The following is a 24529-nucleotide window of genomic DNA, read 5'->3' on the forward strand; positions in this document are numbered from 1 at the left end:
AGCGGCCTCCTTCTCCACCAGCCTCTGTCAAGCAACCATCAGATATAGGAGTGGATGAGAATAGAGCCTTTGCCAAGGTCACACAGCAGCCCCAGGGTGGGCTGGGCTCAGCTAGCAGGATTTACTGCATGCTTCCTGGAACTGATCACTTTCATAATCCACACTGTCATTATCCCTGTTTGGAACTTAGCTGGGGCTTCCCTAGGAAGGTTTTCACCCTCTGTCCGCGAGTTGTGCCTTAGACATAGAATCATAGTGCAATGGAAACAGCTTGGCCCTGGGAGTCAGACACTCTACCCCTCCCTGGCAACATGACCTTGACCAAGTCATTTAACCTTTTGAGGCTCAGTTTCCTCATCTGTGAAATGTGTGTCCTTCACAGAGTTGTAGAGAGAAACTGTAGCATAGAATCTGCGCATAGTAGTGCCCCATTAACATGGATTTTAGCAGAGCTACAGCCTATCCTAGGCTTCTGTTTATTGATCTCTGAAAATGCCCCTACCAAGTCATTCTCTATCATTGCAGAACTCTTAAGCACCTTGAGAAGGACACAACGCAAGGGCTTATACTTTCCAGGGGGCAGAACAGTCCCTTGTGCCTCCAGCAAGCAGGTTGGACACTCACCCTGCAACATCGGCCTCGGTACCCACTGGGATGCCAACTCATCTCATCCAAATGCCTTTAGAGTCAGTACTTCTGCACGATCTCACTTACTCCCATCACATCCTTGAAAGGGAGATTCAGCCTTCAGATTCTCATATTAATAACAATAATATTAACAACTAATATTTATTGAGCACTTAATATGTGTTCAACACCTAGTAAGTGCCAAGCATTGTCCTAAGCAGTTTATAAACATCATCTCACGGACTGTGCACTATCAGGACCACCTCAGAGCCAGATAACCAGGGCCCTGCTCTGGGCCCTCTGCTTTAGAGGGCCTGGTCTTCCTCCTCCCCACAGGAGAGGAGTCCGAGGGTCCCAGGAGATCTGTCCAACTAGAACTCATGCTCATTCCTCCCCTAAGTCCCCCATCTAGCACCATCTAGACAATGCTTTGAGTACCTGGGACCCCAAAGGCTAGTTCTAGGGTCTGCGTAGGCCCCCTCTCCCAGCAGTCTATCCTTCCCGAAGGTGCACCATGCCATCAGTCTGTACACTCCTGGGCCTGAAGGATGGCCAAGGGCAGAGGTATTCAGAGATGAGAGGATGTGTGAATAGAGATAGGACACATGAGTTTTTATGTCTACATAGAGTGGAGAAGTCAGTGTGGGAAAAGCAGGGGGTGAACTGCACCTAGGCCTCCATTCTTGCTTTTGCCCCAGGCTCTGCAAGTGTTAGGGGCAGGCCTGCACTAACAACCCTGGAAGAGAATCCTGTTAGATAATAGGATCCTGTTAGATCCCCCACTTTGCAGATGGAGATGCTGAGGCTCCAGGAAAGTCAATGGCTGAAAGTCACAAGACTTCCAGGGGGCAGAACTGGGAACGAGCTCAGGTCTGCCTGACCCAGAGGCCATGCTCTTGTCTATGCGATAAGGATGAGGTAGAGAGGAGGCTGCAGCAATGCTGCCCCAGACCCAGGCTCGAAGAGTCTTTGCCTGGGGCCTTGTACTTTAGAGAGCAAATACACCACAAGCACACAAATGTGTTAAGGCAGCGGCCCCCGACCTTTTTGGCACCAGGGACCAGTTTCGAAGGAAGACAACCTTTCCATGGACGGTGGGACAGGGCGAGATGGTTTTGGGATGAAACTGTAGTTAGATTCTGATAAGTAACTCACAACCTAGATTCCTCGCATGTGCAGTTTACAATAAGGTTCTCATTCCAACGGAATTCCAGTGCCACCTCTGATCTGACAGAAGGCAGAGCTCAGGTGGTAACATTCACTTGCCCCGCGGCCTGGTTCCTAACAGGTCACAGAGCAGTACTGCAGCCTGGGGGTTGGGGAAGCCCGCATTAAAGAATACTTGGGGCTCCTGTCACTCAGGATCTTGTATCTGCCATTACAGTGTGATCAAGTAATCCTAAACATCTTCTCTGGTTACTAACACTGTTCAGGCCCTGGGGAAACACTTCTCCATCTCTTGCTCTATGTCCTCAAAACAAAGAGTGACGATATTTGAATGCCAGGATGGTTTTATAGATTGTACCAATGCTGATGTCGGACATAGACACTGTCTTCAAAGTACAGGGAGGATTTAAGTGTAGAAATTAGAAAAAAAGACAAATTAACAAACTCATCAAATCCTCCTCAAAAAGCATGAATGCAACAGACTCTCATGTCACACCATCATTTCCCATGATGTGAATTGTCCATTTTCTTGCTTTTCTTTGTGTTCCAATTTGTGTTTCCAGAATATTTATGATTTTATGCTAATTGCAGAAGCTGCACAAGGCAACTGAGGAATGTTTTGTAATATTAAGCAATTCATATTATTCATATAAAATCATATTACTCTTAAATTGGTGTAGATAGAGCTATAGCTATAGATAAATATACAGATATGCATACTATGGACTGAATGTCTGTGTACCCCCAAAATTCATATGTTGAAGCCTAAATCCCCAATGTGATGGTATTTGGAGGAGGAGCTTTTAGGAGGTAATTAGGTTGTAAGGCAGAGTCCTCATGAATAGAATCAGTGCCCTCATAAGAAGAGATGGGCCAGGCCCAGTGGCTCATGCCTATAATCTCAGCACTTTGGAAGGCCAAGGCATGCAGATTGCTTGAGCCCAGGAGTTCAGGACCAGCCTGGGCAACATCTCTAAAAAATCTCTAAAAAAAATACAAAAATTAGCCAGGCATGGTGGCACACACCTGTAGTCTCAGCTACTCAGGAGGCTGGGGTGGAGGGATTGCTTAAGTCCAGGAGGCAGAGGAGGAGGTTGCAGTGAGCTGTGTTTTTGCCACTGCACTCCAGGGTGGGCAATAGAGTGAGACCCTGTCTCAAAAAAAAAAAAAAAAGAGGCATGAAGTGATCAAGTGATCTTTCTTTTCACTGTATGTGAGGATACAACCAGAAAACATCCACCTATAAACAAGAAAATGGGCTCTCACCAGACACCAGATGTGTCTGTGCCTTGATCTTGGATTTTCCAACCTCCAGAACTATGAGAAATAAATTTCTGTTGCTTAAGCCACCTAGTCTATAGCATTCTGTTATAGCAGCCTGAATTGACTAAGACATACATAAATATGTACTATATACCTTTCTATATGTAGATAGAATTTTTAAATATTTCAACTGGATGAACATAAAGTTCTAGAACATGAATCACTTTATTTTAATAAAAACATTTAATAAAATTTCATTAAATCCTTAAGAAATTAAATAGGCCGGGCGTGGTGGCTCAGGCCTGTAATCCCAGCAGTTTGGGAGGCCAAGGTGGGCAGATCACCTGAGGTCAGGAATTCAAGACCAGCCTGGCCAACATGGTGAAACCCCATCTCTACTAATAATATAAAAATTAGCTGGGCATGGTGGTGCATGCCTGTAATCCCAGCACTTTGGGAGGCCAAGGTTGGCGCATCACTTGAGATCAGGAGCTCGAGACCAGCCTGGGCAACATGGTGAAACCCTGTCTCTCCAAAAATACAAAGCTTAGCTGGGCATGGTGGCACGTGGCTGTAATCCCAGCTACTCAGGAGGCTGAGGCAGGAGAATCACTTGAACCTGGAAGGCAGAGGTTGCAGTGAGCTGAGATCCCGCCATTGCACTCCAGTCATAGTGACAAGAGTGAAATTCCGTCTCAAAAAAAAAAAGGAAGAAAGAGAAAGAAAGAAAGAAAGAAAGAAAAAGAGAGAAAGAAAGAGAAAGAAAGAAAGAAATTAAATAATACAGGACATTGAAGCTGGATGGAGAAATGTAGATGATCTTGGTGGCTTTCTTAATCATGTGCATCTCTGGGCTGACCACTTCTGGCTGCCTCATAACAATAGAAAAATAAACCCCTATTTATGGTTTCAGCCACTGTTCAGCTAAAAGCAATCTGATATATTGTATAATCATGAATAAGTCTTCCATGCTCTGTCTGTTAAGTTGTTATGAAATTTGGAATAAAATAAAATTTGAAATAAAATGTCAAATAAAATTTTAAAGCCAGATGTGGTGGCTCATGCCTGTAATCTCAGCACTTTGGGAGGCTAAGGCAAGAGGATCCCTTGAGCCCAGGAGTTTGAGGCTGCAGCGAGCTATGATCATGCCACTGCACTCCAGCCTGACAGAGTAAGAGCCTGTCTCTAAAAAATAATAATAAACAAATAAATCAATCATTTTTACAATATTATGATTATGTAAGTACTGTTTACTGGAGAGCCAAGGATAAATGGATCCACAAAGAAGAATATGTAACTCCGTATCAATAAATGTGTGCCACTTAGAGAAAGAAGTTAAGCTCTTTTAGAATTTGTCTAGCAGATTTTCTGCTTCTCACCAGAAAACCCATAAAAAAATAGAAATGAAAGAAGAATATTCTCTTCTGAGATTTGCTCAGAATCAGGTCACATTTTAGTTTGCTTACAATTTGGACTATTATTTCCTTACAGGACTTTTATGTTTTTCCTGGCATTTCAACTGTCTTTTTCCCCCTTGTATAGGCACATGGGCAGATATGTCTTTTTTACTCTAACATTAAGATAATTCCATTTTTAATCACACTATTTGTCGAGTGATCTAATATTCACTGACTTGTTTCCAGATCTGCTATACAACTGTCATTCTGGGATGTATTTTCATTGCTCTCCTAGTTTAGAACCATTGCATCTTGGATTCCCCTATCATTCTCTATCTTGGACTCCTTTTCATTTTGCTGGAGTACATCCTCAAGCAATGTTTTACCAAAAGGATGAATTTGGAGAAACTTCAGAGTCCCTAAATGTCAGAAAATATCTTTATTTTTCTCTCATGCCTTACTGACAGTTTGACTGGATATCAAAGTTTAAGTTCAATATCATTTTCTCTTAGCACTTTTGAAGGCATTGCTCCATGTCTTCTGAGATTCGGTGTTGCTGTTGTGAACACCAACATTACCTGCCTTTTATTTCTCACTGGAAGCTTTTGGGTATTTAACTTATCCTTGGCACTCTAGGATACGTAGTATGGGTCCAAATTTGAATGTTCTTTTTTTCATTCAACATGCTCTGTGTTTGCTAGGCCTTTTCATTCTGAAGACTGACTTTTTTCCTCTAAAGTCTTGGAAAATGATTATTTCTTTAGTAATTTTCACCCCTCCATTCCATTTTCTCCTCTAAAACTCCTATCAGTGGTTACTGGTTTCCCTGGATCAATCCTCTATGTCTCAAAATATTTTCCTTTAGTGTGCATCTATTTCTGTCTTTCTGTGTGTGTGTGTCTCTCTCTCTTTCACCTTTTTAAGTGAGACATTAGAAAAGTACTTTTTGTAGTACTTTCATTGATGTTTAAAAATTTTGTCAACTATACTTAAATATATAAGGGCCTCTTCTTCTTTGAATGTCTCTTCACCATAATATTCTGTTTTTATTTTATGAGTGGAGTTTTGTTTTTGTTTTTGTTTTTGTTTTTATTGAGACAGACTGTTGTTCTTGTTGCCCAGGCTGGAGTGCAATGGCACGATCTCGGCTCACTGAAACCTCCGCCTCTCAGGTTCAAGCGATTCTCCTGCCTCAGCCTCCTGAGCAGCTGGGACTACAGGCATGTGCCACCATGCCTGGCTAATTTTGCATTTCTTTTTTAGTAAAGACGGGGTTTCTCCATGTTGGTCAGGCTGGTCTCGAACTCCTGACCTCAGATGATCCACCTGCCTCTGCCTCCCAAAGTGCTGGGATTACAAGCCTGAGCCACCGCGCCCAGCCTGGAGTTATTTCTTGAATCACTCTGATGAGTTAAAGGGTTTTAATTTCTTATTGTTTTCTCTTTTCTTGGAGGTCTAAACAAATATTTATTAAATTCCTATTATAAGCCAGATTTTATACTCTGACCTAGGGATAATAATTCATATTATATATGAATAATAATTCAAGTTTTCCTTGAATTATTTCTGCTTCTTTGAGCTGAAAGCAGGCTCTGTGGGTTAGCGGAGTTTGCTGACTGGCAAGCTTGGTTTTAGCATGCCCAGGTGGGGAGATGGTAGCCGAGTTTGGCCACCCCTTGGGGTCAAAACAAGAAGGGCCATCTTCTGGGGGGTGGACCCGCCTCTGGAAGCCCTGGCTCCTCCTAGGCTGGTTACTCGATTTCTTCAGAGAAAATCTTGCAGTCTCTGCCTGGTGGAAAATGGTGGGGCTGCCCAAAATAGTGGTAAGGAGGTCAGTGTGACAAACACATGTCAGTTCTACAGCCAGACCTTCTATTAGCTGCCATCTTGGTTTTTACTCCTCCTTCCTTTTCTGCTCTCTTGGCCTCACCTCACCCCACCAAAACAAAACAAAGCACCCCAAAATCTCCTATAGACTTCCGCACTTCCTGATTTGAGCTGTGGCTTACTCTACTCCTGTTTACCCATAAATGTGATTTAACTCATTCCAGTATTCCAGAAATGGTAAAATCTCTAATCTCTTGATGTACTGTCCAAGCCATCTCCCCCAACACAGCTCTTTTATTGGTTTTTCTTTTTCCCTCTTTATCCTTCTTTACTTTCTTTCAGTGTATATTCAGGAGGTGGAGAGGAAAATCCATGTGCTCAGCCTCTCATCTTGAGCCAAAAATCTGAGCCAGGCTTTTCATTGGTATGATTTTGAATCTTTACAATAACTCTGCAGGATAGAGATTATTGTCCATTCCACAGGTGAGGTAAACTGAGACTCAAGCAAGTGAGAGACCTTGTCCCAAGCTCAAGCAGAACTAGCTGGTGGAGAAGCTTGAAGGCCATGAGGGAAGGTGAGATGGAGGGGAAGAAGGGCCACAGGGATAAGTGAGCAGAGCAGCTACGTGTGGCACTGAGGGATAACACTTGAGCATTAAGAGGAAACACCAAAGAAACAGATTTTAGGTCAAGAAAAAGAAGAGCTCTCTCATGTCAGAGCAGCCTAGAGCAGGAAAGTGCTGTGTCAGGAGGCTGACACGTCATGGCTTGTGTTCCTGTACTGCCTAAGGGACAATGGCAACCTCAGAAAAGCTGTGACCCACTCTGCACCTGCTCAGGCCATACCTGGACTGGGGTGGAGGCCAGAGGAGGGTGTGGTGAGGAGGGAGGAGGAGCTCAGATCACAGGACAGGAAGGCAAGGTCCTCAGGTGGGCTGTAGGGGGCGCTCCAGACCCAGAGACGGGGCAGCAGGAATCATCTGCGTTTGGAGGGCGGATGTTCTCACTTCACTCTGGCTGCTGTTGGGGCCCAAGAGAGCCTAGAAAAATCCTGGGACCTTCAGACATGGCTGCTGGGAGGACAAATCAGGACAAGCTCTCCAAGGGCTCACCAGGCCATAACAACGTGCAAATCACCCAGATTCACAAGGCGTGGGCTTTTAAAATAATTTGGCAATATGAGTACATCAAAGAACCACAAAAACATTCCTCCTGCTTCACCCCGTTGTTTTACTTCTAGAAACCTATTCTAAGGAGGTCACCACAAATTCAGAAAAGAAGGAAAAAGAAGGCTGGACACAGTGGCTCACGCCTGTAATCCAGCACTTTGGGAGGCCAAGGCAGGTGGATTGTTTGAGCCCAGGGAGTTTGAGAACAGCCTGGGCAAAGAGTGAAGCCCCATCTCTACAAAAAATACAAAAATTGGCCAGGCATGGTGGCTCATGCCTACAATCCCAGCACTTTGGGAGGCCGAGGTGGGAGGATCGCTTAAGCGCAGGAGTTCAAGACCAGCCTGGGCAACATAACAAGACCCCATCTCAATTGTCAAAATATTTATTAAAAAATTTTTTTAATACAAAAATTAGCTGGATATGGTGGCACGCACCTGGAATCCCAGCTACTTGCAAGGATCAGGCAGGAGGATCACTTGAGCCCAGGAAGTCAGGGCTGCTGCGAATGTTTGCACCACTGCACTCCAGCATGGGTGACAAAGTGAGACCCTGTCTGAAAAAAGAGAAAGACAACCTTACTCACAAAAAGATTCATTGCAGTACTATTTACATTTGTGAAAAACTGGAAACAACCTAAAGTCCAAGTCCATGAAAATGTTCAAGTAAGCTAAGACTATTAAAAAAACAAAAACAGTCTGGGTGCTATGGCTCATACCTGTAATCCCAGCACTTTCAGAGGCCGAGGCGGGCAGATCACTTAAGGTCAGGAGTTCGAGATCTGCCTGGCCAACATGGTGAAACCCCTGTCTCTACCAAAAAATACAAAAAAAAAGTATCCAGGAGTGGTGGTGCACACCTGCTACTCGGGGATGCTGAGGTGGGAGAATCGCTTGAACCCTGGGACAGAGGTTGCAGTGAGCCGAGATCGCGCCACTGCACTCTAGCCTGGGCAAGAGAGTGAGACCTTGTCTCCAAAAAAAAGAAAAAACACAGAAAATGGTTATAGCAAAACCTAAACAGATAATAGGCCATAAATTAGTTATGCAGTAGTTTTTCAAAAAGAAGCCACATAGAATACAAAATATACTATACTAAATGTCAACAGGGATTGTGTTCAGATCACAGTAAAAGATAATTTTTACTTTTCCTTCTTTCTGTATTTTAGAATTTCCCAAAATTTTCTGAAGTAGCATGTTTTAAAATAAATAAATACATTCTGAAAAGGAAAAAAAATGGTATGTATTCTTTGAGCCAGAAATTTTACTTTAAGAAATGTTGTATGGAAAAGAAAAAAAGAACCATGAATATACACATACAAATGCTCCCAAGATGTTTATCATGGCATGAATTATAATAGTGAAGATTTGGAAACAATCACAGTGTCTCAAAGTAGGGTACTGGGTAAGTCAATTATGGAGTAAATCTATTAAAATAAAATTATAGAAGTGAAATTCATGTCATGGATGTTCACAATCTACTGATAAGCAAGGAAGAAAGTCATTTATAAATCAGCATGTACTGTGGGCTTCTAATTTTATATTTAAGGGGATTATATATGTACTTTTCATTTTTTTCCAGAATTTTCTACAATCAACAAAGAAGGAGGAGGAGTTGGGGAGAAGAGCTAGACCCAGGTGGAGACCCAGGTGTTTTTAAGATCTGAGGCATAGATGACATGAATTATCAAATTTAATTTTGAAGACAAGGAAAGGATAGAATATTTGGAATTGAAACCTTCTTGGAAAAGTTGGGCCATTTGACGACAAGAGATATAGGCTAAATGGAGGATTCCCCCATCTCTGTGCCCAGCTTTACTGTCCACCTTCCCTTGAAAATTACTTCCCCAAGTGTCCTCCTTCGATGTGACATATTTGAGCCCCCAAACACCTTTGTCGACGAGGCAGGGGCAGCTCATGACACTCTGCATTTGATAGAGGCCAAACATGCAAGTTGGCGATAAGACCGGGCGATGAGACCGGGATTGCGAAGCAGGTCTTTTGATTTCTCTGGCTCTTTTCCCTACATGTTTGAGCTGCTAAAAATCAAGGCAGGGTTGTTACACGATAAAGTGGAGCAGGATTTCTCAGCTTTGGCAATATTGACATTTGAGGCCAGATGAGCCTTGGTTTTGGGGGGTTATCCTGTGCATTTTAGGATATTTGGCAGTATCCCTGGCTTCCATCCATTAGACACCAGTAGCGCCACTGCCCCCGAAACCCCACCACTATCAAAAATGTTTCCAGAGATTGCCAAATGACCCCTGGGGGCAAAACCACCCACTGCTGAGAACCACTGAGATAAATGAGGTGTAAGAGGGATCTTTGACACCCCGAAGTCATTCCTGGGAGAAGGCAGTGATGCCTGTTCCTGCACCTGGGAAGCTAATAATTAGGAAGGGAGAGAGGGGATACCAGTTTGTGTAAAATGGTGTGGGTGCTACCAATCTACTATGCAGACTCCTAGCAGCATTTTGATCTTTTCTTTTCTTTTCTTTTTTCTTTTCTTTCTCTCTCTCTCTTTCCCTCCCTCCCTCCCTTCCTTCCCTCCTTCCTTCCCTCTTTCCTTTCTTCTTTCTTTCTTTCGTTTTTTTTTTTGAGACAGGGTCTCACTTTGTCACTCAGGCTGGAGTGCAGTGGCATGATCTCCGCTCAATGCAGCCTCGACCTCCCGGGCTGAAGGGATCTCCTGCCTCAGCCTCCCAAATGCCTGGGACCACAGGCACGTGCCATCACACAGCTAATTTTTTGTAGAGATGGGGTTTCACCATGTTGCCCAGGCTGATCTCGAACTCCTGAGTTCAAACAATCTGCCCGCCCCAGCTTCCCCAAGTGCTAGGATTACAGGCGTGAGACACCACACGTGGCCCATGTGTTGATCTTTTATTAAGCAGCTTTCTCCTCACCCAGGCTCTGGGTTCTTGAAGAAGGAAATTTCTTACTAATCTTTGTATCTGGCATTCCTAACACAAAGTCTGGATTAAGACGATGCTCAATAGATGTTTGTGGTCTGAAATGAAATTCACCACCATGTTACTCTTTTAAGCCAAGCAGGATGGTGGGGGCTACAGGGTAACTTCATGCCTCCGTATTTAACTAAGCCTGACTCTTCATGACTCAACCTTCGAGGGGTCCCACAAAAAGAATTAGCCCAAAGTCAGACTCACTCAGTTCTCACAGGCATTCATTCACTCAACATTCAAAGGACATTTCAGGTACTCAGGGAACTTTGCTAAGCACAGGAGTGGGGAGGGGAAGGAATCATCCCTCTTAGTCCCCAACTTCAGGGACCTCAGAGTCTGTCTTGGAGATGTCAGAATGTCTTGTCTCCTCTCCTGTAGGGGAGAATGTATCTAGACAAGACCCCACAGAAGTGCCAAGGAGGGGAGGTTACAGCTGGCTGCAGGCAGGAGTGAAGACTTCCTGGAGGACGTGGCATTTGAGCAGGGCCTAAAAGGATATGTAGGGTTTTTTTTGTTTTGTTATTTTGAGACAGGGTCTCACTCTGTCTCCCAGGCTGGAGGGCAGTGGCAAGATCTCAGCTCGCCGCAACCTTTGCCTCCCAGGTTCAAGTGACTCTCCTGCCTCAGCCTCCTGAGTAGCTGGGATTACAGGCATGCGCCACCACACCCAGGTAATTTTTGCATTTTTAGTAGAGACAGGGTTTCACCATGTTGGCCAGGCTGGTCTCAAACTCCTGATCAAGGCAGTGATCTGCCTGCCTTGGCCTCCCAAAGTGCTGGGATTACAGGCATCAGCCAATGTGCCCGGCCTGAAATTTCTTTTAAAAGGAAATCTCGTATCACTACTGTAGAAGAGACGCTGAATCATGTGCCATAAGCAGGAGGTAACCATGGAGACAAATACAGAGAACATAAAGCCAAGTTATTAAATGTCTAGCTAGGTACTGTGGTATGGTGGGGCTCCCCTGTTCTTTCCTGACTCTTCAGCCCATTCTCTATTAAAAAGGGGAGCTGGGGTTGGGCATGGTGGCTCACGCCTGTAATCCCAGCACTTCAAGAGGTTGAGGCAGGAGGATCACTTGAGCCCAGGAGTTCCAGATCATCCTGGGCAACATGGTGAAACCCTGACCCTACCAAAACAAACAAACAAACAAACAAAATACTCCGAAAACCACACACACACAAGTTAGCTAGGCATGGTGGTGTATACCTGTGGTTCCAGCTACTTAGGAGGCTGAGGTGGGAGGATCACTTGACCCAAGGAAGTCAAGGATGCAGTGAGCCATGATTGTACCACTGCACTCCAGCCTGGGTGGCAGAGCAAGACCCTGTCTCAAGGAAAAAGGAGGGAGGGAGGGAGGGAGAGAGAGAGAGAGAAAAGCTGGGCACTGAGAGACAGAAGGAGAGGCACTGAAGACATCTTAGCTCCAAGCTGAGTCTCTCCTTGGAGCAACCAGGAAGATTCATTAAGAACTGAAAAGAGAATAATTTTTAATGTGATTCGAGGTTATTTCATACAATCATCTCACTCTGGGAAGCTAGACCAGTGGAATCAGGCTTGGAGTCAAGAGCCATGGTTCAGGTTCTGGCTTCATTACAACTTTGCTGTGTGACTTTGGACAAAATCTATGCTGTCTCTGAGTTTCCTCATCTGCTAAAATAAGGCAGATGGTACTCATGGGATGAGTTTTCAGAAAGAATCTCAGGATCCCTACTCAAACCCTGGTGTAAGTGGGGCAAGGATGTCATAGGTGAGCGACAGCTATCTGGGCCAGGGATGCGGGGGTAAAGGAATTTACCAAGACAGTTATAGATAAAGGAAGGCAGATTTATTAAAGAAGGTAGGAAAATACGTTGCCGGGGAGCAACTGGCAAAACCAACAGAAGAGGAACCGACTGCAAGGAAGCAAAGGCTTTCTGAAGATTTTATAGAATGGAACTTGGGCCGATTGATAACACCAATGCAGCAGGGAGCTTAACTTGCATTCTTTCCTCAGCGGGGTGTTTGATAAATTGAGGCATTTAATGGTAAGCAGGAAGTCTGTGAGTTATGTACGTTATCTGCACGGGAGGGCTGTATGTCCTGGGCCAAGGTAGACCTAGAGCTTATTTGCTTTATCTCTTTGTTCTCTCTGGTCCCACCAGTCTGACTCCTTTTCCCTAATTAGGATTCCACAAAGGATAGGACAGGGGAGGAGGGGCATTTTGCCAACTTGAGGGCAAGATCTCGGAGCATCAGTGATCCAGTGAAAATTGGGAAGACAACATCACAAAAGACCTAAAAGAATGTAGGCCCCCAGAAGCTAGTTCCTGTGGCTCACAGTGACTGCACTAAGCTCAGAGATTTGGTCTCCTCCAGATAAGTGCTGGGACCCCGTTGTTGTGGGCTGGAACTTGGTCCAGGCCAGGATCTGCTTAGAATGGAGAATCTACCTTCACAGAGATGTCTAAAGTCAGTGTTTTGTTTTGTTTTGTTCTGTTTTTTTGTTTTTGTTTTTGTGAGATGGAGTCTCTCTCTGTCACCTAGGCTGGAGTGCAGTGATGCAATCTCAGCTCACTGCAACGCCTCCCGGGTTCAAGTGATTCTCCTGCCTCAGCCTCCCGAGTAGCTGCGATTACAGATGCCCGCCACCAAGCCCAGCTAATTTTGGTATTTTTAGTAGAGGCAAGGTTTCACCATGTTGGGCAGGCTGGTCTCGAACTCCTGACCTCAAGTGATCCACCCGCTTTGGCCTCCCAAATGCTGGGATTACAGGCGTGAACCACCGCGCCTGGCCTAAAGTCAGTGCTTTGATGTCCTCTTGTGTGGGAAACCACATACACTATCACAGGCCAGGCTGTGGGCTGAGTCAGGACTGGTGCAGGTCATGTAGGGCCTGAATGGGGCATTTCTAGAGGTCGAGGACCTGCCTTGTCGGTAGAGAGAGGAGGCAGGATGACTTTCTTTGCTGCTGATGAAGATTCCGCAATTCCGTAAAGTTTGCTTGGGGTATCAAAGCATTATAAACTATCCAGGAGCCTGGCGGGTAGCATGCCTAATAACTAGAATTCATATGGATTGAATTAAAGACATCAGGGCAGGCTGAGGAGTAATGCACTTAGATTTAAGTCCAGGGTCTGCCTCCAGGACAAGCCACTGAATCTGAGCCTCGATTTCCTCCCCTACAAAAGGGAGTTAGCAATGCCTACCATAAGGATAACTGGAAGGAGTCAACGAGATAATATGTGAAGGAGTCAGTGAGATAACATGAGATTAGCTCCCCATGGTGCTCTATATGGTACCTGGCATGTGGTAAACTCCCAGCAAGCGGAAGACATTGTCCATAGTAGCCACTAGCAGTCATCTGGTCAACCTATGTGAAAAGTGGGGCACAAACTGGGGAGAGGCTTCCTTGGGTTCACTACACCACTTACTAGACAAGCTGAAACTAGAAACCACGGGACTTCTAGACCCCTGCCTTTTCTCTAGCTTCAGCTGCCCTGTGCACAAAATTGTTCATTCAACATTCATTCTAATAATAAATCCGGATCTCTCCAAGAAATGACTTTATTTGTAGATTTGCATATTTGCAAACTCTTTTTGTGTACTGTATGCCCAGGCTCCTAAAATCCTAGCCAATTTTTCAGTCCCAGGGTAGTAAATTGGGAAACTCTTTGAGAGTGATGCAATAGTCTTAATCCTGCACTGGACCAATTTCAGTCAGGGTGTGAGACTTGCTGGGGGTCTTGCTTTTTTTCTGAGATCATCTGGGGATCATATGGGAATGGAAAATCCCTTAGTGTGACCTTGAGTGATCTGCACCCCTCAGCCTACTGGTCTTGCCTCTTGGCGCCAGTCTAATTGAAAAAGTAAAAGTTTCTGTGAACTCCCTTCTGCCAGGAAGCTCTAGGATTGGGTGCAAAGTCTCGACTGAGGACTGATGTCTGTGACTCAGGTGGCCCCTGTTGATGTCTGCAGTACTATATCAATTACAGGCCACAGGTGACTGTGTTTCAGGAAGCACAGAGCTGAGGCCAACCATGAGACTGGGTGTCAAGCAGGAGCTTTAGGAACCCAGGCTCCCTGCAGAGTCCTCGCCTGACTTCTTCATTTGTAAAGGGTGAGAACCAATGTGGTGAGGACCCTGCTTTAAGTCTTTTCCCAGTGCCATCCCATTCAAGTCCCTGACAAATCTATTAAGCAGGAACTATTATTACTATTACTATTATTTTTGTTTTACCATTGAGTAACTCAAGGCACAGAAATGTTAAGTTGACCTAGCTAGTAACTTGCTATGGTGTTTGTTTGTTTGCTTTAGAGAGAGATGGGGTCTTGCCATGTTGCCCTGGCTTGCCTTGAACTCCTGGGCTCAAAAGATCTTCCTACCTCAGCCTTCCAAGTAGCTGGGACTACAGGTGCACACCACCATGCCTGGCTGCCATATTACTATTAAGTGGCAGAGTCACACTGTAAACTCAACTAGCATGACCTCAGACTCATTCATTCATTCGCTCATCAAGTAAATGTGTCCTGAATGTCTACCATGTACCAGGCACTGTTATAGGCACTTCAGAGACACCAGTGAACAAAAACAATGATCCTTGCTCTTTCTTGCTTAAATTCTAGCAGGAAGAGACAGACGACATATAATCATTACAAATAAGTAAATTATTTAGTTTGCTTGCAAATGTTAAATGCTATGGAAAAAGGGAAGATAGGGCAAGGTAAAGGAGATGAAAAGTACTGGGACATCGAGGCATGCAATTTTACATAGTGTGATCATGATTGGCTTCACAAAGAATGCAGATGTGAACAAAGACTTAGAAGTAAAGAAAGAAGGGAGTGACTTGCATGGTTATCTGGGGAAGGAGAATCACGCGCTATGGAAACATAGACAAAATAACTTTGAGCTGTTTTTTGTTTGTTTGTTTGTTTGTTTTTTGAGATGGAATCTCGCTCAGTCGCCCAGGCTGGAGTGCAATGGTGAGATCTCGGCTCACTGCAACCTCCACCTCCTGGGTTCAAGCGATTCTCCTGCCTCAGCCTCCTAGTAGCTGGGATTACAGGCACCTGCCACCATGCTTGGCTAATTTTTTTTGAATTTTTAGTAGAGACGAGGTTTCACCATGTTGGCCAGGACGGTTTCAAGCCCCTGACCTCAAATGATTCGCTTGCCTCGGCCTCCCAAAATGCTGGGATTACAGGTGTGAACCACCGCACCTGGCCACTTCGAAATGTAAGAATTAACAAGGGGTCAGAAAGGATAAAGGTAGGGGAGAAAGGGACCTCCCGGGTGATAGAACTTCACGGCATGCTCCTCATGGAAGCTGAGAACTGAAGGCCACATGGAGGATGAGGGGTAGGGGGTATCAGAAAGGTGCTGTGGTTTTCAGACCCCTCAATATCTTGGCCACCCTTGGGGCAGGAAGGAGGTTGCTATGCCAGCTTTGAAGCCTCAACCCCAAAGAAATCTGAGAGACCTGAGGGAGATTGCGGGGGAGGCAGCTTCGGTTGAGTGCATCCCAAGCGTGAAGGTCCTAGATACAGAAACCCTGAGGTTCAGGGCCTAGGGCAAAGAAGTTAGAGGCCAGAGTGCCCTTAGGCAAAATGAAAGCAAAGAAACAGATGACTGGCTGATGCTAGAGTTGGCGAACTCTGAGATCTGATATTCCAACTGTCCAGTGGCTGGAACCTACACTGTCCGTGTGAGAGCCTACACTTGAATACAGCCTCTGACTCTCCATACAAGGCTCTATTTTGAACCTTGGTTAGCCTTGGTTGGCCTGGGTACCCCTCTCCTGTGGTAGCACAGCATGCAGCTGCTCTCGCCCTGCCCAGTGCAGGCTTTGCTTTAAAAATTCTCATCTCAGGATGAATTTCCTTATTGGGTTATTCCAGTGTGACTAGTTCTTTGTCAAACACCTCCTCTGTCCTTGCCTTCATTTGGGGGCCATCTTTTTTGCAGGGGAAGTACAGGGTCTTGCTCTGTCATCCAGGCTACAGTTCAGTGGTGTTATCATAGCTCACTGCAGCCTCAAACTCCTGGGCTCAAGCAATCCTCCCACCCCGGCCTCCCAAGTAGCTAGGTGTACATATGCTCCCCACTACTACTGGCTGATTTTTTAAATTTTTATTTTATTTATTTATTTTGTAGAGATGGGGTCTTACTATGTTGCCTAGGCTGGTCTCAAACTCCTGGCTTCAAGTGATTCTCACCTTGACTTCCCAAAGCATAGGGATTACAGACGTGAGCCACTGGCCTTGGGAGCCATCTTAATGCTCAACTCCATGTACCCCGAAACACAACCCCTTCTGTGAAAGCATTAGCAAGCAAGGAAGATTTTCAGAAAGTCTCAGAGGGACAGCAGAGAGAGTGACACTCACACACTTCACAATAACATTTTTTAAAATGCTTTTTACAGAGGTCCTCTCCCAGCTCTGGTCCCTTCTTTGCTGCCCTCCAAACTTCATCTAGACCCCTGAATGGCCTTCGTTTTTGAGGAGCAATGACCTCTCTCCTCTCCACTTCTCAGGGTCTCATTCTCACTCACACTACCCTGCTCAGTCACAAATGATTCTCCTTGGCAGCTTAGACCTCTTTTCCTTTCATTTTGCACCCAAATCCCTTATATTCATATAAACATTGATCAATCTTATTTTACCTAGGCTCTCTTTTCTTTTTGAGACAGGGTCTTGCTCTGTGACCCAGATTGGAGTGCAGTAGTGCAATAAGGCTTACTTACTGCAGCCTCCCCAACCTCCTGGGCTTAAGCAATCCTCCTGCCTCAGCCTCCCAAGTAGCTGGGACTACAGGTGCATGCCACCACATCCAGATTTTTTTTTTTTTTTTTTTTTTGAGATGGAGTTTCCCTCTTGTTGCCCAGGCTGGAGTGCAGTGGCGCGATCTGGGCTCACTGCAACCTCTGCCTCCCAGGGTCAAGTGATTCTCCTGCCTCAGCCTCCTGAGTAGCTGGGATTACAGGCGCCTGCTACCACGCCCGGCTAATTTTGTATCTTCAGTAGGGATGGGGTTTCTCCATGTTGGTCAGGCTGGTCTCGAACTCCCGACCTCAGGTGATCTGCCAGCCTCGGCCTCCCAGAGTGTTGGGATTACAGGCGTGAGCCACCACGTCCGGCCTCCTTTTTATAAATAGAAAAATCTCACCGAGCTGCCTTGAGTTTAACATGCCCCCTACTGACAATCCCTCTAGATACCTGAGTTCTGAGTTCTAGGCCTGGCTTGGCCTCAGGCTCATTCTGGGACCCAGGCACATTTCCACTTCTCTGGCCTCACTTTTTCTTATCTGTATAATGGAGGGTTGGGAGTCAAGCATCTGAAGATGCCAGGCAGGAAGCGGGGAAATGGAACACGCCCCTTGCCAGTGACACTCGGAGGGCGCAAGAGTCAGTGTCGGGCTCAACGTGAGCAGGTTCTTTCTGCCGCCAGCTCAGCAACCCGTTTGAACAGATCTGGCGTCCTGGAGAATTCTAGAATGAAGGGGAAGAGAGGCAGGGAAGAGCTGGGAAATAGGCAAAGCGCCTTTTTCTCCACTTTCGGAGATGGTACGTGCGCGCTTCCACGCAGTGGCGGCTGCTGCGGCGAGCACGTCCCCTGCGGGACCCACGCGGGAAGTGGGCTGGCAGCGCGCGCATAGCGGCGGCGAGTGGGTCGTGCACGCGGATGCGGGGTGGGAGTGGGGGCGCACGCGCGGGCGTGGGCGAGCGGGTCCCGGCAGTGCACACACACGGCGGGAGCGGGCGACAGATGCCGCAGTGCGTGCGCCGGGGCCCAACTGCACAAACGAAAAGAGCGGGCGCGGTGCGCAGGGGCGGGCGCCCAGCGGGCCTGGCATGCGCGCCCCCGCCCGAGGCTATAAAAGCATCGCCACCTGCTGCCAGTAGCCAAGCCGCGCGTCCAGTTGCTTGGAGAAGCCCGTTCACCGCCTCCAGCTGCTGCTCGCCTCGACATGGACCCTGAGACCTGCCCCTGCCCTTCTGGTGAGCCCCCGCCCCTGTTCCCATCCTGCGGCACTGCGCGCCCTTGTACCTGCAAAGAAACCCACGCCCTGCGCCTTCGCTCAAGGACACTTGGGGGAAGGGCTCCTGATTCCCTATTCTTCACCTCATGAAGGGCGGACATGCCTGTGTCGCGGAGAACAGGGATACTTGGCGCCCTATCTCCTCGTGACAGGCGTGGGGACCCGAGTTTGTCCACATTAACCCTTCCTGTGGCGTCGCCCTCTCTAGGTGGCTCCTGCACCTGCGCGGACTCCTGCAAGTGCGAGGGATGCAAATGCACCTCCTGCAAGAAGAGTGAGTGCGGGGACCCTTCCCGTCTGCCGCCCTCCCCTCTGCTCTGCGGAGTCGGTGTCTCACCACGCAGGATGTGGAGAGACAGCCAGGCCCTGATCCCGTGGTTTCTGACTCTTGCTGGAACAGAACCACCCGGGCAGACATTAAAATACAGATGCCCCTGCCCCACACCCAGGAATTGATGGCCTAGGCGTGGGACGAGAGGTTTTTGTAAATCCCCAGAAGACTCCAATGGCAGCTGGGATTGAGGACTGCCACACTGGTCCAACATTTCCCGCCCCACCCCTCAAAACCCCCAAAACCTGGGGAAGCCATTAGTGAAGCTGGGGCTCAGCTCTGGAGTTACGGTCCCTTGGCCTCTCTCAGGCCTTACAAATCCTCTCAGTTTGATCTCAAAATCTCCCCAGCTCACGGCAGTGTAATATGCATGGGGAGTAAGAGGTGGGAAGAAGGCTCCCTTCTTCCCTAGGTATAAAACCAGACACAGGTCCCCACCGCCTCCCCACGGCTTTCCTGGGCCCCTTACATTTGCACCGTATCTGCCCCTCCCAAGTCTATCCTTTGAGGCCCCTTTCAAGGTCGTTTACCCTGTGATGCTTCCTCCTTAAGGCCTAGTACCTACCTAACCTGGGCTTAAGCCCACCAGCCCCCAGGACTTCCTGGCATCCATCCAAGGGGCTCTGGTCTATTTCCTGGGTACCGCGCTCCTGTGGTGGTGCAGGATGCCACTGACGCGACATAGATGCTGAGTCAAAGCAGGTGTGAGACTAAGAAGGGGGCTGCGACCAGCCCTGGCTGAATGAACCAGGATGACTTTCCACCCAGCACCCTTCCCTCCCCTTTGATGGGGACGGACTGGGGGAGTGTGCATCAGAGACAGGTCATCTTCCATTTTATCTGCAGGCTGCTGCTCCTGCTGCCCTGCGGAGTGTGAGAAGTGTGCCAAGGACTGTGTGTGCAAAGGTGGAGAGGGGGCTGAGGCAGAGGCAGAGAAGTGCAGCTGCTGCCAGTGAGAAAGCACCCCTCCGTGTGGAGCACGTGGAGACAGTGCCAGGTGGCTCAGTGCCACCTATGCCTGTGGTGAGGTGTGGCTCGTGTCCCCTTCCCCTGCTGACCTTGAGGGAGTGACAATAAATCCCATGAACAGCATGAGCCAAGGACTGGTCTCTTCTTAAAGGGGGGAAGGATGTGGAACAGTGGGGGAGCCTACTCCAAGGGAGCCACACAGTTAAGAGTGAAACCCTGGCTGGGTGCAGTGACTCACGCCTGTAATCCCAGCACTTTGGGAGGCCGAGGCAGGTGGATCACCTGAGGTCAGGAGTTCAAGACCAGCCTGGCCAACATGGTGAAACCCCGTCTCTACTACAAATAAAAAAATTAGCTGGGCATGATGGCATGTGCCTGTAATCCCAGCTACTCGGGAGGCTGAGGCAGGAGAATTGCTTGAACCCAGGAGGTGGAGGTTGCAGTGAGCTAAGATCACGGCACTGCACTCTAGCCTGGGCGACAGAGCAGGACTCTGTCTCAAAAGAAAGAAAGAAAGAAAGAAAAAGAAACACTGAGACTTGGCCACTGGTCTGTTTGGGGCTGGGGTGGAGCCCAGGGGACAGAGTGCATTCTCCCCCACCTTCAGATGGCACCCCACCCTCCTGCTAAGTCAAGTTCAAGTCTGGGAAACAGGAGAGACCAGGCTCATCTAGGTTTGTCCCTCTCCAACCTCCTAACCTCACCTTCTTCATCTGTAGGATAGAGTTAGGGGGAGTTAAGGCCAACCCGTAGCCTGTAGGGCCTGTGAATTTGGGGATTTTCTAGTTGCTCCTGCAAAGCTGCCTGTTTTCAGAGTTATCAGAGGAGAGTCCAGGAGGCCGAGGGGCTTGTCTTGGCTGACTGTCAGCTGCATTCCCAAGGTCACCACCCTGAATAGCCTGTTTCCCCAACGCACGTTGTTCAGTTCCCTTTCACATCTTCTCATTTGGCAGTTTGTCTCCAGCCCCTCCTGTCTTCAAGAGGAAGTAGGGTAATAAGAGCTTTTATCCACAGTGGTTGTGATCCAGTCCTTGGTGAAAGAGAACACTCAGGTTTACGTAGGTGAGCTAAGAAAGGAGAAATGAATTCTGGGAAACAAAAGTTTCCCAGTAAGAGGATACAATGTTGTGAACACATCACTTTTCCTCCAAGTTAGTTTTTTGCTGACAGTTAATTCAAAAGCTCACCAGGAGATATATATATATAGCCTAACAGGTTGAGTTTAGAAAAGGAGAATGCAAGGAAAGCCAAGCCAGCTTTGAAAAGGAACAACAAAGGGAGCTCGCTCCAACCTGGTAGCTCCACTCGTTCCCAAAGCTCTGGAAAATGGTGGAGGGTCAGTAAGAGATCAGTTGGACTGAGGATAGTCCAAAAACAAACCTCTGTGTTGCTGGAAGTAAGAGATGATCAAACCTGTGGGAAAGTACACACTACTCAGTGAAAGGTGTTGGAACAATTTACATGTCTGGCTAATTTTTGTAGAGATGGGGTTTCACCATGTTGCCCAGGCTGGTCTCGAACTCGTGAGCTCAAGTGATCCACCTGCCTCGGCCTCCCAAAGTGCTGGGATTAGAGGCAGGCTTTTTTTCTTTTTCTCAGGCTGGAGTGCAGTGGTGCCATCAGGGCAGTGTGGACCTCCAGGGCTCAAACAATCCTCCTACCTCAGCCTCCCGAGTAGCTCGGACTACAGGCGCATCCCACCACGCCCAGCTAATTTGTTTTTGTTTTTTTTTTCTTTTTGGTAGAGGCTGGGTTTTGCCAGGTTGCCAAGGCTATCAGTATGATCTTTAACTTCATTTTACAGATGGGGCAGTAGGGGTTGGGGAAATTTGCATGAGGACACACAGCTAGAGTGGTGTGGTATAGCCAGGATTTGAACACAGGCTGTCTAACTAAAGGGTAGCCCCCTAAACTTAAGCACGCATTGTTTTCTTGCTTCTGGCTTGCCTTGTGTTACAAAAAGTGTAAAAAAAGAAGCAAAATCACCTCATATACACTAAGATGGCTAGTATCGGAAAAACAAAATAGAAAGTGTTGGCCAGAATGTAGAGACATTGGAAACCTTGTGCAATGCTGGTAGGAATGTAAAATGGTGCAGTGCTGTGGAAAACTATGGTTCTCAAAATTAAAAATAGAATTCCATATGATCCAGCAATTCCACTTCTAGGTATACCCCAAAGAATTGAAAGCAGAGTCTTGAAGCGATTTTCTTATACACATGTTCATAGCAGAATTATTTATAATTGCCAAAAAGTGGAAGCAACCCAAGTGTCCATTGACAGATGAATAGATAAACAAAGTGTGTTATATACATACAAAGGAATATTATTCAACCTTAAAAAGCAAGGAAATTTGACATATGCTACAACATGAATGAATCTTGAGGACATTATGCTGAGTGAAACAAGCCAGTCACCCAAAGACAAATTCTGTGTGATTCCATGCGTATGAGACACCTAGAGCTGTTATAGTCTAGCTACACAGAGACAGGTGTAAGTCTAGGATGGAAGTTGCCAGGGGCTGGAGGGAAGGATGATATGGTTTGGCTCTGTGTCCCCACCCAAATCTCATCTCAAATTGTAATCCCCACGTGTCAGGGGAGGGACCTGGTGGGAGGTGATTGGATCATGGGGATGGTTTCCCCCATGCTGTTCTCATGATAGTGAGTGAGTTCTCATGAGAGCTGATGGTTTTGAAAGTGTTTGGCAGTTCCCCTTCTGTTCTCTCTCTCTCCTGCCACCCTGTGAAGAAGGTGCTTGCTTCCCCTTTGCCTTCTACCATGATTGTAAGTTTCCTGAGGCCTCCCCAGACATGCAGAACTGTAAGTCAATTAAATCTTTTTTTCTTTACAAATTACCCAGTCTCAGGTAGTATCTTTATAGCAGTGTGAAAACAAGCTAATACAAGGTGGGAATTGAGAGTTGTTTAATCAGTATAGAGTTTCAGTTTTGCAAGATGAAAAGGGTTCTGGAGATGGGTTGCAGACAATCTGAATATACTTATCATTACTGAACTGCACACTTAAAAATCTTTAAGATGGCAAATTTTATGTCATCGTATTTTATAATTTTAAACAATAAACAAAGCTAAATGATGAAGGACAATAGTTTCTATTAATATACTGTGTGCTGTGGATTTGTGTCCCCTCAACAAAATTCATGATGAAGCCCGAAGCCCCAACGTGACTGTATTTGGAGACAGGGTTTATAATGAGGTAATTTAGATTAAATGAAGTTACAGGGATGGGGTCCTCCAACTATAGGGTTAGTGTCCTTGTAGAGGAGTCACCAAGAGCTCACTTGCTCACTCTCTCCTCTTGTGCACAAAGAAGAGGTCACGTGAGTACACCTTTTCTTTGTGAAGATGGTGAGATGGACAAGAAACTGACCATGCTGGCACCTTGATCGTGGACTTCCAGCCTCCAGAACTGTGAAAATATAAATGTCTGTTGTTTAAGCTGCCCAGTCTACAGTATTTTGTTATAGCAGCCCGAGCTGACTCATATAGTGTGTGTATATGGTAGTCCCCGCTTATCCACAGTTTCACTTTCCAGTTACCTACAGTCAACCACAGTCCAAAAATATTACACACAATAAGATATTATGAGACGAGAGAGGGAGATCACATTCATATAACTTTTATTACAGTATGTTGTTATAATTGTTCTATTATTTGTTAATCGCTTATTGTGCCTAATGTATAAATTAAACTTTATCATACATATGTACACATAGGAAAAAAATAGTATATATAGTGTTCGGTACTATCCACAGCTTTGGCATCCACTGGGGATCTTGAAAGTATCCCCTGTGGATAAGGGGTACTACTGTCTACATACATATTGATCTTTTGTACACATACACACACACGTTTGACAAAAGATCATTATCTACAATATATAAATAGTTTATATTAATAGATAAGAAACAGATGACAATTTAAAAATTAGGCAAAAGGCCAGGTGCAGTGGCTCATGCCTGTAATCCCAGCACTTTGGGAGGCCGAGGCAAGCGGATGACGTGAGGCCAGGAGTTTGAGACCAACCTGACCAATATGGCGAATCCCCATCTCTACTAAAAATACAAAAATTAGCCAGGTGGTGTTACATGCCTGTAATCCCAACTACTCAGGCAGGAGAATTGCTTAAACCCAGGAGGTAGAGGTTTCAGTGAGCCGAGATCACCCCACTGCACTCCAGCCTGGGGAAGAGCCTGTCTCAAAAAAAAAAATGATCATAATGAACATCTAATAGAAAGAATGAGGTAAGACTTGGATAATGCAGTGGAAACACCTCCACAACTTACCATTAAGTGAAAGAAAAAAAAAAAGAAGAAGCTGTAGAACAGAGTGTATCGTATAACGCTAAACAATACATATAGTATAATGCTAATTATGTAAAAAGAGAAATAAAAACTCCACATTTGTGTATATATGAATATAAATGTATAGAAAGGGAATGGGATTTTCCAGGAGAATCAAGGGGGAGGATGTTTAGCTTTACACATATTAATGTTTCACTTCTGTTTGACTAATTTTTAAGTATGCAAGTGAATAGTACCACTTCCTTTTTTTTCACTCAACAATATGTCTTGGCCAGGCATGGTGGCTCACGCCTATAACCCCAGCACTTTGAGAAGACAAGGTGGAAGAACCACCTGAGCCTAGGAGTTCAAGACCAGCCTGGGCAACACAGTGAGAAGTGGGACCCCGTCTTTCCAAAAAAATAAAAAATGAGCCAGGCATGGTGGCACACACCTGTAGTCCTAGCTACTTGGGAGGCTGAAGTGGGAGGAACACT

General features: G+C 46.3%; 1 protein-coding gene and 1 non-coding gene across 2 annotated transcripts; both read left to right on the top strand.

Moving 5' to 3' along the window:
* Positions 1-4386: 4386 nt before the first annotated feature.
* Positions 4387-4448, top strand: LOC112129457 (U7 small nuclear RNA). The gene has a single exon (XR_002911859.1). It is a non-coding gene; the product is annotated as a U7 small nuclear RNA (small nuclear RNA).
* Positions 4449-18015: 13567 nt separating this feature from the next.
* On the top strand, positions 18016-19854 carry MT3 (metallothionein 3). Its single transcript, XM_003778626.4, has 3 exons — positions 18016-18390; positions 18640-18705; positions 19609-19854. The coding sequence occupies exons 1-3, from the start codon at positions 18360-18362 to the stop codon at positions 19716-19718; spliced, it is 207 nt and encodes a 68-aa protein (XP_003778674.3). The 5' UTR covers positions 18016-18359; the 3' UTR covers positions 19719-19854.
* Positions 19855-24529: the final 4675 nt, after the last annotated feature.

The sequence above is a fragment of the Pongo abelii genome, chromosome 18, assembly GCF_028885655.2.
Source record: "Pongo abelii isolate AG06213 chromosome 18, NHGRI_mPonAbe1-v2.0_pri, whole genome shotgun sequence".
NCBI classification, from domain to species: domain Eukaryota; kingdom Metazoa; phylum Chordata; class Mammalia; order Primates; family Hominidae; genus Pongo; species Pongo abelii.